Source organism: Carcharhinus amblyrhynchos, chromosome 1, assembly GCF_965287045.1.
Source record: "Carcharhinus amblyrhynchos chromosome 1, sCarAmb.v2.hapA, whole genome shotgun sequence".
NCBI classification, from domain to species: Eukaryota; Metazoa; Chordata; class Chondrichthyes; order Carcharhiniformes; family Carcharhinidae; genus Carcharhinus; species Carcharhinus amblyrhynchos.
In genome coordinates, this window is record NC_137324.1 from 59,134,248 (window position 1) to 59,150,580 (window position 16,333).

General features: G+C 41.3%; 1 protein-coding gene across 1 annotated transcript in view; it reads left to right on the top strand.

Moving 5' to 3' along the window:
* The window catches only part of parp8 (poly (ADP-ribose) polymerase family, member 8), a 377,525-nt gene that overhangs the window by 193,619 nt on the left and 167,573 nt on the right, over positions 1–16,333 (top strand). The window contains exon 6 of the mRNA XM_080185528.1: positions 1,282–1,359. Coding sequence (XP_080041654.1) covers positions 1,282–1,359 — 78 coding nt within the window. The remainder of the gene's footprint in view (positions 1–1,281; positions 1,360–16,333) is intronic.

The window sequence follows — 16,333 nt, forward strand, 5'->3', positions numbered from 1 at the left end:
GATTACACCTCTGTGCCGTGAATCTTAACTTTGTATAATTACATCTTGTGTGACACCTAATCAAATATTTTTTGAAAATCCAAATACATTTTATCTCCTGGTTACCAGTTATATCCTCATACCAAACATGAAATCCTTTTTGTAAATCCATCTTGACTCTACTTAATCCTATTAATATATTCCAAGTGCTTTCTTATGTCCCCAGTAATAGAACCTAGTGCTTTGCCTACAACTAATATTTGACTAACTGGACTACTGTTCCCCTTTTTTCTCTCTCTCCTTTCTTTAACCCCATTATTAATGGACTATGTTCCAGTCTTGCGAATTTTTCTAGGATCTAAGGAATTCTGCAAAATCAAAACCTCATCATCCACTATTTCTGCAGCTGTTTTTAGAACCCAGAATTCAGTTGTCAGATCTAGGGATTTTGTGCCACTGAGACTCATTCATGTCTCGAGTACTATTTCTTTACTTAAACAAATTCCTTTAAGCTCCTCATCCTCGCTGGAACTTTGATCCAATATTATATCTGGAATGTTTATTGTGTATTCTACTGTGAAGACAGGTACAAAGTATTTGTTTAATGTCTGCCATTCCCTAGTTTCCATTAGAATTTCTCCTCTCTATGTCTCAAATGTTTACTTTCAATAAAACTTCTGATTTAAGTACCTATAGAGTTTTTACAATCTACTTTATGTCTCTTGCTAACCTACTGTCATATTCTTTTTTACTTTCCTTTAACAATTTCTTGATCACCTTTTGCCTAATTTTTAAATTCTTCTGATTCTCAAGAGTTACTGCTCTCCTTGGCTACATTACAAGCTTGTTCCTTTAATCTAATACTAACTTTTAAATCTTCTAGTTAGCCACTTTTTCTGTGGGATTTTGTCCCATAGGGGAGTACATGTTTACTACAATTTAATACTTTAAATACTCACCATTGCTCACCATTACTGTAGCTTCCCAATCTACCTTAGCTTTGTGCTATTTGCCCCTGGGCTGGTCTCCGCAGACTCCCAAATATCTCCATAACTCCTGCAAATGTTGTTCCACTGTGAGGTGGATTGATAATAATAGTGAAGCCCCTAGGTAGAGGATAATAGTCTTTGAATGTCAGCTGAGAGTATCAAGCTGTGGATTGATCTCTGGCTCCTTGACAGTGAGCATCTGTGCAATCCATTTTTATTTTGCTGTTTGGTTTATATGGAACATCTTGATAACAAGCAACATATTCTTCCAGTTTTAGTATCACATTGACTGCATCATTGGTTCTTTGTTTAGGAGTCCAGACACAACTGCACAATAGAAGAGGATTCAGAAGGAGACAATGATTCGGAAGAATTTTATTATGTGGGTCAGGTGAGTAGATTTCCTATGTTTCATTGGTCACCAGCTGGAATTTCCAAGTGTTTTTGAAGATAAAACGGTGGCCTGCACATTAGATTAACAGGAAATCCATTCATTTCCTCTGATGCCTATGCTAAAAGAATTGAAGTTGATACTTTCTTAAAGATCATTTTATATGGACAGGAGAAATGATGAAATAAATTGAATATCTTATTGACATTGGGTGATTAAGATCAAAGACTGAGACCTGAGAGTGGGTTCCAGCCAATAAATTACAGAAGTATGCTTTATATATTTCATTTATATGCATCTCGCGGGGTCAGTAAGCTCAGTCAGCTAGATAGCAAGCATATAGATCAGATTGACTTGAATAGCATAGGGTTCAGTCACCATTCTGGCTGAGGTAGACACAAGGCCAGACTCCACACCCTTCCCAAAATTAAAAACTGCAATACTTTGCCATGGTTAATTACAAATGATTCAGGCAAAGAACTCATGAAGAATGTATTTCTATGTAGACTTTACTTTTAAGTATGCTACCTTAAAGTAAGGACATAAGCTTGGGGGCAAAATTTCCCATTCTGCCAACCAAAGGAATTGTAGCGAGCAAAGGGCAGACCATGGAAAGGTCCATCGACCTCCAGTTTTTCTGGTTTTGGGGTGAGCGCGGCCAGAAAATCTCGCCCTTGGTATTTTGAAAAGGATCAATCAATATCTGTTTGAACCTGTTTAGCACAAGGCAGGTAATGGGAAATGACCCAGAAAGTAACATTTCCAGCTAAATCCTGTGGCCCTGCTTGTGCTGAACCCCAGGTCAGTCAATCCTGATGTCCTTTTGGAATTGTTATCGTTCACCACGTTGTATTGTGTCTGAAACTACAGTTTGTTTCATGCAAGGCAGTCTACAATACCTTGTAATCTCAAACCTAGTGATTAATTTCAAATGTCCTAAAGTTACTTAATAATGAAGGATGCGATCTATATTTAAGAATAACTGAAAAATTGAAGTGACAGTTAACCAAATATGACTTGGTAGAATACTAAAATATTAATGGTGTTGAGTAAAATATGGAGTGGATGATTTATGAAATGTTACAGAAAAAATATCGAAAAATCAATTCATGTAACTGTGTAACAGTAAAATGATCACTTTTAAAATGAATTACCATGAAATTAAGAAACAGATGGATAACATGAAAATTTAAATTTCTGTTTAGTCTTAAATAAATAAACATTGATTTATCATCTTAGTCCCTGGACATCGCTATCCGAGCTCCTTGTGTCCTAGGCCCAATCACCTTCAGCTGCTTCATCAATATCTTTCCTTTCATCATAGTGTCAGGAATAAGTATGTTCACTGATAATTGCACAATGCTCAACATCATTTGTGACTCCCAGATACCAAAGCAGTCAGTGCTAATACACCAAAAGACCTAAACAGTCGCCAGGCTTGGGCTGATGAGGGGCAAGTTACATTTAGTCACACAAGTGCTAGGCAATGACCATATCCAACAAGAAAGAAACCAACTATCTCCCTTTGATGTTCAGTAGCATTGCCATCACTGATTTCCCCCATTATGAAAATCCTGGCAGTTCCATTGACCAGAAATTGAACTAAACCAACCATATAAATACTATGGCTACAAGAACAGGTCAGAGGCTGGGATTCCTGAGGTGAGTAATTCACCTCCATCGCCAAAGCCTTTCCACAGCCAACAGGACACAAGCCAGGACTATGATGGAATACTCTCCACTTGTCTGGATGTGTGCAGCTCCAACAACACTCAAGAATTGAACACCATCAAGGATAAAACAGCCCACTTGATTGGCACCCCATCACAAATTTAAACATTCACTTTCTCCTCCACAAATGCACGGTGGAAACAGTATGTGATATATATACAAGACGCACTGTAGCAAAATACTGAGGCTCCTTTTTGACAGCACCTTCCAAATACATGACCTCTACCATCTAGAAAGAGGTAGGCAACAGCTGCATCAGAGACCATGCAACATCCTGATTTGGAACTATATTGCCCTTCTTCCATAATCACTCGGTCAAAATCCTGAAACTCCCTTTTTACTGTACTATTAATGTTCTGAAACCATAATGATGGCAAATGTTCAAAGACACCTCACCACCAACTTTTCAAATGCACTTAGCTTTGGACAAAAAATATTAGCCTTTCCAGCAATGTTCACAACCTCTAAAAGAATAAAGGAAAATTGAAATTCTACATTTGATGACTCCTCATCTCTATGCCCTTCAAGTGACATTCACCAATGAAGATAGCATCCCCTGGCCAGTGTAACATTGACCAGCTATGGAAAGGACCCAACAGCTAGAAAAGAGGACTAGGGGAGTGTGATATACATGTATATTCTTGTATTACTATGTTTATGCCTATACTCTTTGTAGGTGAGGGTAAAGCTGTATTTGTGTGCCCAGGCTCAATCAAAGGAGAGGGTGTTGGAGCCAGATTGTCTGTGGAATCTAAGGGATGAAAGATTAAAAGTGTTATGTTTTTGCATTTAATAATGAAATCTTATGGGTGGGATTAACTAACAAGTTAACAGAGTAGATTTGAAATTATGCATTTAAGGGTAACTTTTGAAATTGATGACTTCAAAGACATTTCAAAGATTACAAAAAACATTTGCATTTTAGAGGAGATTCCTGAGTAAATGGAGGCAGGCATTTTAAATTTTATTGACCCAAAATAGAGAGAAAATAGGATCATTAAATGTTGTAATATTTGGAACCTGAGTTTTCAAAGGGATATTTGAAGATAGTGGATAACTAGGATGAAAGAGGTGAAAAGAGTTTGCACATTAGCAGGGTTTCAGCTATCATCAGATGTTATAGGTGGACAATTCCATTGAAAGCCAGCTCCCATATTTTGGAGTGTGCTGAAAAGCTGTGAAAGTTTTTTTGAATTGAAGAAAAGCAACATAGTGTTAGACCAGGACAATATTTCTCCTGAGAGACCACGTGTTTTACATCTCCCTTTGGAAAAGCCACATCAATGTGGGTTAGTCATGGATTGTATTTCTGTTTTTAAAAAAAGCAGTTTCTCAGTTTGGGTAATATATTCCTGAATCTTATGGTTAACTGTTGTTGTCAAAAGCTAATTTAATTGTATGCCATTGATAAAGCATTTTTGGGGTTATTTTGTAAGCTTGTTCCAGCTGCGTATCTTTTATTTTGCATTTAAAAATTAAATTTTCTCCCTTTAAATAACCATTTCACTTCTTCAGATTTTAGAAGTCCTGTGCTTTTGTGTTCAGTAGCTCATCCTCCTTGTTTCGAAAATGTAAAAGCAAAATAATCAAATGAGACGTATTTCAATCTGAGGTCTGTCTTGTTCAATATTGGGATCAACTACGGTGGTAACAGGAGAAAGACTGATTACACAGGGAGCCAGACTCCCATGATATTGGTCCATGTTATTCATGCAGAGCCCTGAAGAGTATTTTTGCTTCCTCTGCAACTATTCCCCACCCCCACCCTGTTCAGGAATTAATTTTATACTTACTTTTCAGTCTGTTCTTCTTGCCCACTGGATCTTAATAAGCCTGTTTCCACAGTGTATGCTGCACAGACAAGGAGAGAATCCGTGATCAAGGAGAAAATAGCGAGGCATCTTGAGGAGAATTGTTTGATGGAGCAGACACAGCACGGTTTCATTAAGGGGAAGTCGTGTCTGACAAATTTATTGGAGTTCTATGAGGATGTGTCTAGGACGGTGGATAGAGGAGAGCCGGTGGATGTGGTGTTTCTTGACTTTCAGAAGGCGTTTGATAAGATGCCTCACAAGAGGTTATTGCAGAAGGTCAGGGGGCATGGAGTTGGGGGTAGGGTGTTAGCGTGGATAGTGGATTGGCTGTCAAATAGGAGGCAGAGAGTGGGGGTCAATGGGTGCTATTTGGATTGGCGTTTGGTGACTAGTGGAGTGCCCCAGGGGTCGGTGCTGGGGCCTCAGCTATTTACCATTTATATAGATGATCTGGAGGAGGGAACCGAGTGCAGGGTGTCGAAATTTGCTGATGACACCAAGATTGGTGAAACGGCAAATTGTGCGGAGGGTGTGGAGAGTCTGCAGAAGGATCTAGATAGGCTGGGCGAATGGGCCAGGGACTGGCAAATGGAATTTAATGTTGGCAAATGTGAGGTTGTCCACTTTGGTAGGAATAATGGTAGGAAGGATTATTACTTACATGGCGAAAAACTGCAGCAGGCGACGGTGCAGAGGGACCTCGGGGTCCTTGTGCATGAGTAGCAAAAACCCAGCCTGCAGGTGCAGCAGGTGGTCAGGATGGCAAATGGGATGCTGGCCTTCATAGGGAGGGGGGTTGAATATAAAAGTAGGGAGGTCTTGCTGCAGCTGTATAGGGCACTGGTGAGGCCGCAGCTGGAGTACTGTGTGCAGTTTTGGGCGCCGCACTTACGCAAGGATATTTTGGCCTTGGAGGGAGTGCAGAGGAGGTTTACTAGGCTGATACCGGAGTTGAGGAGGTTGAACTATGAGGAGTGGCTGAATAAACTAGGCTTGTACTCGTTAGAGTTTAGAAGAATGAGGGGAGATCTCATTGAGACGTATAAGATGATGAATGGGATGGATAGGATAGAGATGGAGAGATGCTTCCCGCTCAGAAAGGACTGTAGGACTAGAGGGCACAGCCTCAAGGTAAAGGGGGGGCGTTTTAGAATGGAGTTGAGGAAGAACTTCTTCACTCAAAAGGTGGTGAATCTCTGGAATTCTCTGCCCGTTGAGGTGGTGGAGGCTGCCTCGCTAAATATATTTAAGATGCGGGTTGATAGGTTTTTGATAGGCAAGGGGATTCAGGGTTATGGGGAGAGGGCGGGAATGTGGAACTCAGACACGACAGATCAGCCATGATCTTATTGAATGGCGGGGCAGGCTCGAGGGGCTAGATGGCCTATTCCTGCTCCTACTTCTTATGTTCTTATGTCTAGATCCACCACAAGACCATGATTTGCTTACTTCAATTAAGCCTCTGCTTGGCAGCATGTTTTCTTCACTGACTCTGAAGTTGGGCAAGATTTGCAATGCGCGTTCAAAATGACCTAATGTAGGCACAAAAGACACAGTCCAGTGGCATCTCTTGCCCTGGCTTTCTCTCTCCATAGACATCCATGTCGAAACCCTCCTTTCCCCACTGCTCCATCATGCACCCTTAATTCCAGGCCTGTTCCATTAGGACTCTGCAACAACCAGCTCCCACCCCAGTTCCAACTCCTTTCAATTGACCTTCACATCATTCCCCTCATGTTTGAGCAGGATGCTAAGCTTAATTATTCAAATGTTGCCCAGAAGTAAAAATCAACCAGGCATCACATCATTCATAACTGCTGGCTGGGCCTTCTGCTTTGAACAACCCTCCCCAACTCTGCCTCCCCATAAAACAAACCACCTTCAACAAACCCCTAAAATTAGGGTCAGTACTTCCTCCAGTTTAAATGGTTGTGATGATGGCACCCCAACTTAATGATGACACTTTGATAATGAGAAGAGAGGGTCTTCATCTGGACAATTGTTGGTGCATGGGATGCTTTTGTCATGGGGAGCAATTAAAACAGGCACTGTATGGAGAGGGATGGAAAGTGTGATTCTTTTTTAAAATTTCTCTCACAAAGAGCCAGCCTAAATGACTTCCTCAGTGCTCCTCTGGTTCCACTGTTCTATATGTGTTACAGGTTTGTGTTGATCATTCCTCTTTATCCAACGTGTGCCCTACACGTACTGGAACTGATACTGTGCACGAGTTTTGTGGTATCATGCAAAACTCAATGGTTCTCATTTACCCAGTGTTCATTGTACAGTGACTGATAAGCTGTTCCATATTGATAACTTCAAAATTAAGTATTTTATTAGAAATAATGTTTAAATAAAAATGAATGAAGCAAACAGTCCAGTTGGGGAGGAGGTGGTGCAGTATTGTCATTTGACTAGCGTTGCAGAGACCCAGGGTAATGATGGTCTGAGGACCCAGGTTCAAATCTTCACCATGGCAAATGGTGAAATTTGAATTCAATAAAAGTCTGAAATTAAAAGTCTAATGATGACCATGAAACCATTGTTGATTGTCATTAAAACACCTAGTTCACTTGTGCTTTCTGGAGAAAAGAATCTGCCATCCTTACCTGATCTAGCCTACATGTGACTCCAGATCCACAGCAATGTGGTTGACTCTTAAATATTCCTTGAAATGGCCTAGCAAGCAACTCAGTTCAAGGACAATTAGGGAAGGACGATAAACACTGGCCAGCCTCTGCCCACATCCCATGAACGAATGAAAAAAAATTACTCTTTACACTGATATGTGACCTTGGTTAATTTGGGACATCAATGTCTATATATCCTGACAGTTTCATTTCAAACTCATATTGAAAATTAGATGTATAACCAAGTTTACAGTTTAAAAAAAAATTCAATTTTAAAATGTAAATCCCAGATGTGTCTTCCATGAAGCCAGCATGAGCCCCTTATGTTCTGTATTGCAAATATAATTCATCCACGTCTTTGAACAAGTTCGAGATTGGACATGGCTGGGATTCCACAGATCTGTTCACACAAAGACTGGTGCACTCTGCAATACTTTGAAGACAAATGAACAGAAAATAAAAATGTTAATTTCTCATCCTTCTAGCAGACAGACTCTCAATGCAGAGCCTGTCAGGGTGAAGCTGACGGATGGTGTATGTGGGGACAATTTTGCACATTTTCGCAGTCAATGAGAACAGTTACGGAGGCACAAAATCTCACCAGAATTGGGAAATGCGATTCTCAGTGGTGAGATCATGTTTCCTCATCTCCCCCACCTCTGCACCAATGATGTAATGAGGTTCCTGCCCAGAAAGGTCGAGAACCTCATTTAAATCCATTTTAATATATCTACATTTGTTTAAAGGTCCTCCCTTCCACATTATTCCCCCTCACAGAATATTGAAACCTCACTGACATGACAACATTGAGGTTCACAACAGGTTTATAAAGATAGGAAGCAGTCGAAGGGGCTTCAAGGTAATTATAGCCCCTGGTGAGAGATGGACATACTCAGGCTGTGCCCTGGCACTTTCCTTAGCACAGGTTGGCACTGCCAATTTGGTGGTGGCAACCTGGCAGTGCTAACCTGTGGCTGGAAGCTGTGCTGGGGTGGGCCCTATGGGAAGCCCCTTGGGAGCGGTTCCTTTTGGTGTGTGTGTTGGGAAAGACTTCTGCCAGCGAGTAGGGAACAGTGCCATTAAGAATGTGGTGGTGGGGGAGAAAGGGGGAGATTGCCCCCAAGACTGTGGTGGTGAGGAGAGGTGAGAGCCCCAGTGCTTCCGGAAGGGGGTGGGCAATGTTGGTGTCGTGGTGGAGTGGGGGGGGGGGCTTAATGTTGGCATTGGGTGTGGGGCAAAGAGCCCTGTTGCTGTGGTGGTGGTAGAGGGAGGGGGTGGAGGGTGTGGGTGGGGGCAGGTGGGGAGACCCAGATGCTTGAGAGGGGGCGGCGGGTATTCTATATGTGTTTGGGAGGTGTTTCCTTTCTCTGACAATCAAGGTGCCCTTTAAGGATAGAGCCCTGATCTCTGTGGAGCCAACCTCGGTGACCATATGAGAACCTGCCCCACCAGACTAAACTCTGTCTGTTCATTTTGTTTTCTTCAGAATGCTGGAAAATCTGGATAAAAACTTGGCTGTGTAGCTTCAGAGCTATACATTGGATTTCAGTCTGAGGCTGACACTTTGGGGAAAAAAATAAGAAAATATCGCCTTGTGTGAAGATTAAATATTAAATACTTGCTGTTGCCTGCAACCTCTATGTGCCCTTGCCCATTGCTCCTGCTTCTTCATGAAATTACAATACAGTGGCACAATGGTTAGCACTGCTGCCTCACAGCACCACGGTCCCAAATTTGATTCCGGACTTGGGTGACTGTCTGTGTGGCGTTTGCATGTTCTCCCTGTGCCTGCATGGATTTCCTCCCAGACTCCAAAGATGTGTAGGTTGGGTAGATTGGCTATGATGAATGCTTGGTGTTATGGGGGTGGCTGGATAAGATGCTGTTTCAGAGAGTCGGTGCAGACTTGATGGGCCGAATGGCCTCTTTCACTACAGGGATTCTATTGTACAAGTGTTCTATTAAGAAGCCTACAGAATGAAAATGACAGAAGTTATGAAAACTGAACGAAAGAATGTTGAGAAACTAGGTGAAGATAAATTCAGCAGTTGGATTGGGCATCACAATTTAATCATCTGGAAGCATCTCTTTAGGAGACGGTCACTGCCATAAAGAAATCAGAGCTAGAATAGCAATAACAAGGAATGCTGTCTTCAAACATAAATAATTACTCAGCATTGAAATGAGTAGAGATTTTTAAAGAAAATGAAGACTGTGATTTAGAGTTTCTTGTTTTATGCGGCTGAAACAGGGACCAACAGGCATGCAAAGAATAGAAAGTTGTGAAAAGTGGTTCTGGAGAAGGATGGGTCAGTTGTAGGGAACACAATATCAGAAAAGATGATTGAAGAGGAAAGATTGCTAGTGAATATCATCAAGAAAACAAGACTAGATTGACCAAATTCTCAGGCATGAGAACTTGTAGAGGACAGTGATTGAAGGAAGATTTGAGGCATGTGGACCGAGAGAGAGAACACAAATGATAATGCAATACAACTTGAAATTGAAAACAAAACTCCCTTTCAAGAACTGAAGAAAGTGCAAGAGCCCAAAGTGTAGAAAAGTGAGAGGAGGAGCAGCCCTTAGGCAGATCACTACTACATAGAAGTGGAAATAGGTGCAACTCATGAGTCAACAATGTGAGCCTTTGATGTTAGGCCTAGAGAGTTTTACATTGAAGAATGGTGTTGAGAACAGCATCTGCCATGTAAAAGCCTCTTGTGTCTGCAAAAAGGTGGCTGGCAGTTGGTGTGTGATGGATTAAACGGAGAACTGGTGTGAACTGGCAAGCAACGGAGACAGAATGAAGCTGAGATAAGTGTGATCACGAAGTATGTTTGGGTGTAAGTAACAGTCTAGAGAAAAGTTAGTTAAAAATGGTAAATTATGTAATCACTGATCAACCAAGGCGGATATTTACTTGGTGCGTCTATAGTTACCAGTATACATATTAATAATGGTAACAGCATCTATCAACTTGAGAAGGGAACAGACGGCCAACTAAAATGTTCGCAGTGGCTTGAGTAACAATTCCAGAGTATGTTTGTTGCTTATTTAAAACAATTTACTGTAGGAACTTGAAAAACAGCAGAAGGATTTATTATCCTCTGGGACTTGCACCCCAGATCCACTGGATTGAAGTTTTTCTGCTTTGTATAAGGGTCCTGGATCAATTGGCTGCCCTGATTGAGGTCAATGGTGTCCAAAGCTGGAATCTTCTGGTCTAGATGGAGGAACCTCAGATCATACATTGCAAGCTCAAACATGTTTCAAGTAACATCATATAGTGACACTGCAGCAAATATCCATTTATTGAAGACCCAGCCATATTGTGCTTTAAAGCAATTAACTGGTTGTCATGATCTGACGTAACAATAAATTGTAGAGATGGATTAAGACTATGTTTGCATTTTCGTTTAATATTCGGTGCAGTTTTACAAACGTAATTATGGCGTTTAGCTGCATTCCCGTGATGTGGCTTCCACACTGACACAGATAGGACGCACTCCCAAACATTGTAGCATTGGAAATGGACAGCCAATATACATAATTAAAGGGCCAATCAAGACTTCATGAGAGGGGGCCATAGATGAGGAAGACTGTACCTGAGGCTCTCGAGGCCATCCAGGGGTGCCTGCCTGCTTGGGCCTTTTGATATTTAATTAATCAAAGTGGAGACACTTGTTCAATCTCTGACTGCCTCAGTCGTACCCACTTCTCTGGGAGAGTGGGCTGGGGCGGGGGGGTGGCAGTGGTGGTTGCCAGCAGCAGCTACATTCCACCCTTCATCCTTAATCAAATGGTGAGCTCAGTGGTGGCCAATTAGTACTCTGCCTCTGGAGAGATTGCTGATTTGATCCCGAATCCAGAAAGCGTGGACTCTGAACCCCAATCTAGTCCTGAAAGCGAGCTCCCGGAGCTGGAGTCAAATTCTGCCCTCATAGGCTAGATTTGATTTGAGTTTTAAGCTGTGAATGTCCATAATTGTAATGATAGTTATGCATCCAAACCTTCAAAATAGTTGTGTGAAAAATCATTCAGGACAATACCATCGCACTATGCTGGCACAATTGTGATGTTTACCTATAGTGAGCATGCTCATGAGTTAAAAGCAGCATTCTCTTTAATTCATTCAATTGTGATGCACATTCCACTGCCTTCCATGGGAATAATCCTAATCAGTTCATCTGAGTGTTATCTGTGACTGATATAAAAGCAACTAGCCCTGCTCCAAGCTTGCAGTTGCTCTTACTATTGAAATAAGATGCTCAGAGTTGACAGTGAAACATGAAACAATCACATTTTAGGCATTATGGAAACATGTTAGCTCCTAGTTAGGGACTGATTTCAATATTAAATGGTACAAGGTGTTTTGGGAATAGATTGATAGGAGAGGAGGAATAGAGTGATAGGAGAGGTTGGTTGGTATGTTAAGCATAATTTGTAAGCAAAATGGTTTGGATTTTGTGGAGTTAATGACAGCAAACTGTCAGCATTCACCAGCATTACTGCACAGAAATCCACAAGTTGCTGTCAGTGGTTCCGGGCTCAGGGATAAGATGCAGTGACTGGGTAACAGTGCCCTTGAGAATGGGCATCTTCAGAGTATAAACAATAAGAAATTCAGGAATTGAAAACTTAAGCTCCTATGTGGTTAGTCTCTCTGTGAAACCCTTGAAAATGTCACACTTTGTTGAATCTCTAATATGATTTGATTTATTATTCTCATATGTATTAGTATACAGTGATACGTATTGTTTCTTGCACATTATACAGACAAAGAATATCATACATAGAGAAGGAAAGGAGAAACTGCAGAATGTAGTGTTATAGCCATAGCTAGGGAGTAGAGAAAGACCAACTTAATGAAAGCAATCCTCTTCCTTAAAATAATTTTTAAGCTCTTTTTGTATTGATATTTCATCTGAATCCAAGCATAATAATTTATTTTGCTATCTGAAAATCTAAATTAAAACTTATGGATGACGTGCATTTAACTTCCTGATTTTCGCTCTGTGAGAATGCTTTGCTATAATTGGACAGTTTACCCTGCTTGCTGACAGAACCACTGCAGAGATACCCAGAGATCCCCTTGACTTGGCAATAGATTTAAACTGGTTTTGGGGAAGAGGAAAACCTCACCAGAGATTGTGTGAGCAGCTTTCTTTAAAATCAGCTATGGGTATAATTTGCTTTGCTGCTGGCCAAAAAAATGCAGCCAAAGAAATTGAACTGGTGCCCCAGGGGAAAAAGCAAAGATAAATTAATTGCATTGACAAGCACCTGTGGGTTAAGCCTGGTAAACATCCTCAGGGTCAGATAAGGAGAAATAAAACATATTTTGTGATTTGTTAAGAATTTTTTTATTCGTTCGTAGGAATAATATTTATTGTCTGTCCCAAGTTGCCCTTGAGCTGAGTTGCTTGCTAGGCCATTTCAGAGATGTGTTGCGAGACAACCACATTGCTGTGGCTGTGGAGTCACATGTAGGCCAGACCAGGTAAGGACGACAGATTCCTTTCCCTAAAGGACATTAGTGAACCAGGTGGGTTTTTTCGACAATCAAAATGGTTTCATGGTCATCAATAGATTTTTAATTGCAGATATTTTTATTGAATTCAAATTCTACCATCTGCTGTGGTGGGATTCAAACCCAGAATAATAGCTGAATTTCTGGATGAATAGTCGAGCAATAGTACTATCACCTCCTCCTGGATATGTATTGACAATTATCTGACAATGATGGTGATTTCAAACCTCCTAATAATAACTGAAAATATCCACAGGGGAAATGGGAAATCAGAATTTTGATGTATTTGCATAGTTTCATTTTGCTTCAATATAATAAAGACTAGGGCTGACACACAAATTGATCTGGTTCTTTGGAAGCAGTGGAACCTCTCTGAGAAAGCAGTGATTCAATTTAAACTAATCTGGCAATCAGCGAGGTTAAGGTCCTGAACAAAAGGAATGTATGTAGAAAGGAAACTACAAAAGAATGAGGGAATCATTTGGAAAACAAACATGGGGAGCAAAAACAGAAAATTCTGGAAAATTTCAGCTGATCTGACAGCATCTGTGGAGAGAGAATAGAGCCAATGTTTCAAGTTTGGATCATTCAAATCCCATCACGACCTCCGACATGCCTCCCATCATGACCTCTGACCTGACACCCCATCATGTTTGTCTTCACGATCCACCCCCACATAGCCCTCCATTAGAACGCCCTCCAGCTCCCTGTTTCTGTTTGTGCATTAGAAAGGGGCTGAGAGAATCACAAACTGTTTGGCGCTAGGTGTGAAACTCATACTTTGGTCCACATACTGTTCTCCAGGATCAGCGTGATCTGCTACAGGCATAGTGAGGTCAAAGAATTCCCTCCCCCAATCTTGATTTAATTCAGCAAATGAGAGGATATTCTGCACACCACCTTTAGTTCAATTAAAGGTGCTATACAAAGTTTACTTATTAGTGTCATGAGTAGGCTTACATCAACAATAGGATGAAGTTACTGTGAAAGTCCCTCAGTCACCATACTCCAGCGCCTGTTCGGATACACTGAGGGAGAATTTAGCACCTAATCAGCATGTCTTTCAGACTGTGGGGGGAAACCGGAGCACCTGGAGAAAACCTACATAGACATGGGGAGAATGTGAAGACTATATTCAGACGATGACCCAAACTGGGAATTGAACCCATATACCTGGCACTGTGAGACAGTAGTGCTAACCACTGTGCCACCATGTCACCCATACAGATAGTGGAATATAGGAACAAGAAGCCTGTTCCACCATTCAATTGGATGATGGCTCATCAATATTAGAACATAGAACATAGAACATTACAGCACAGAACAGGCCCTTCGGCCCACGATGTTGCGCCGACCAGTTAAAAAACAATGACCCTCTAACCTAAGCCAATCCCTTTTCATCCATAAACCTATCCACGGATCTCTTAAACGCCCCCAAACTAGGCGCATTTACAACTGCAGCAGGCAGGGCATTCCAATCCCTCACCACCCTCTGGGTAAAGAACCTACCCCTGACATCCGTCCTAGAACAACCCCCCCTTAATTTAAAGCCATGCCCCCTCGTGCTAGCTTTCTCCATCCGAGGAAAAAGGCTATCACTATCCACCCTATCTAAACCTCTAATCATCTTATATGTTTCAATAAGATCCCCTCTTAGCTGCCTTCTTTCTAGCGAAAACAACCCCAAATCCCTCAGTCTCTCCTCATAGGACCTCCCCTCCATACCAGGCAACATCCTGGTAAACCTCCTCTGCACCCTCTCCAAAGCCTCCACATCCTTCCTATAATGTGGGGACCAGAACTGCACACAATACTCCAAGTGCGGCCGCACCAGAGTTGTGTACAGTTGCAACATGACGCTGCGACTCCTAAATTCAATCCCCCTACCAATAAACGCCAAGACACCGTATGCCTTCTTAACAACCTTATCTACTTGATTCCCTACTTTCAGGGATCTATGTACACATACACCTAGATCCCTCTGTTCATCCACACTATTCAGAGTCCTCCCGTTAGCCCTATACTCGACACATCTGTTATTCCTACCAAAGTGAATTACCTCACACTTCTCCGCATTAAACTCCCTGAACTGGATTTTCATGTTAGACTCAGGAAATGTGAGTTGGGTTGCTTCCAAACGTCAGAATCCTGAATCTGTCAACTCTGGCAATACCTGGTATACGTGAAGATCCCAGCGTTGGACTGAGGTGAGCATAGTAAGAAGTTTCACAACACCAGATTAAAGGCCAATAGGTTTATTTGGTATCACGAGCTTTCAGAACACTGCTCCTTATATTTATATTTATCAATTCATCTGATGAAAGAGCGGCGCTCCGAAAACTCATGATACCAATTAAACCTGTTGGACTTTAAAGTGTTGTTGTGAGACTTTTTACTGCAGCTGGTATATGGCAATATAAAATATAGATTAAGAGTTAAGCTTTCACATAAAATGAATTAGATTCACATGTGAGACTGGTGCTTTAATTAAGGTTTACTGCAAATCATAAAGTGCGGTAGTTATTAGTTGGATTCATCAGTACGAGTAAGGTTTATCAAGTATTGTAAGGATTATTAAATTAAAGCCCAAGTAGAATTAATGTAAGTAAATCAACGTAAAATAAAGTTGCCGTAAGTGAAGTAAAGACATGGCAGGTGTTATGATTCAAGTCAGAAGATCCACAGTCTTTTATGAAGTCAGCCTGGATCATAAGTTTTGCACTTTGAATTTGGCTAGGCTGAGCAAGAGATGTTTCACTTCCAGTATGATTCAAATGACCCACTAGGGAGCTTTTCTTGAACAAACTTTATTTAAGAATCCAGTTAACATGTGTGGAAAGAAAATTAGCAATACCTTTTACCAATTACAAACAAGGAAAAATAAAATCATGATATAGTGTTATCCTGAACAGCTAAACACCATTCCAATGAAACAATTCCCATAAACAAAACCTTTGTCACCAGTTTAACACAGCAAGGACTAATGCTCATGTGATACTGGAATTTAGCCTTTTGGTTGAATACTGCAGTTGTCTTGAGGCACACTCTTGGAATCAGAACAGCTTCAGTACCTTGTTTGGAGAATTGAAATCCAGACTTCTCAGCCTTGTAACTCCTAACAGCCCTCTGGATGCACCCAAAAGAGTTTGGGGTCAGAACAGCGTCCCAGAATACTAGAAAGAGAGAGACTCTAGGCAAGCCAGCCACCAACAACAGAATTTCCAATACCAGGTAGAGAGAGAAGCATTGCTTTCAGTCTGATGTCCACT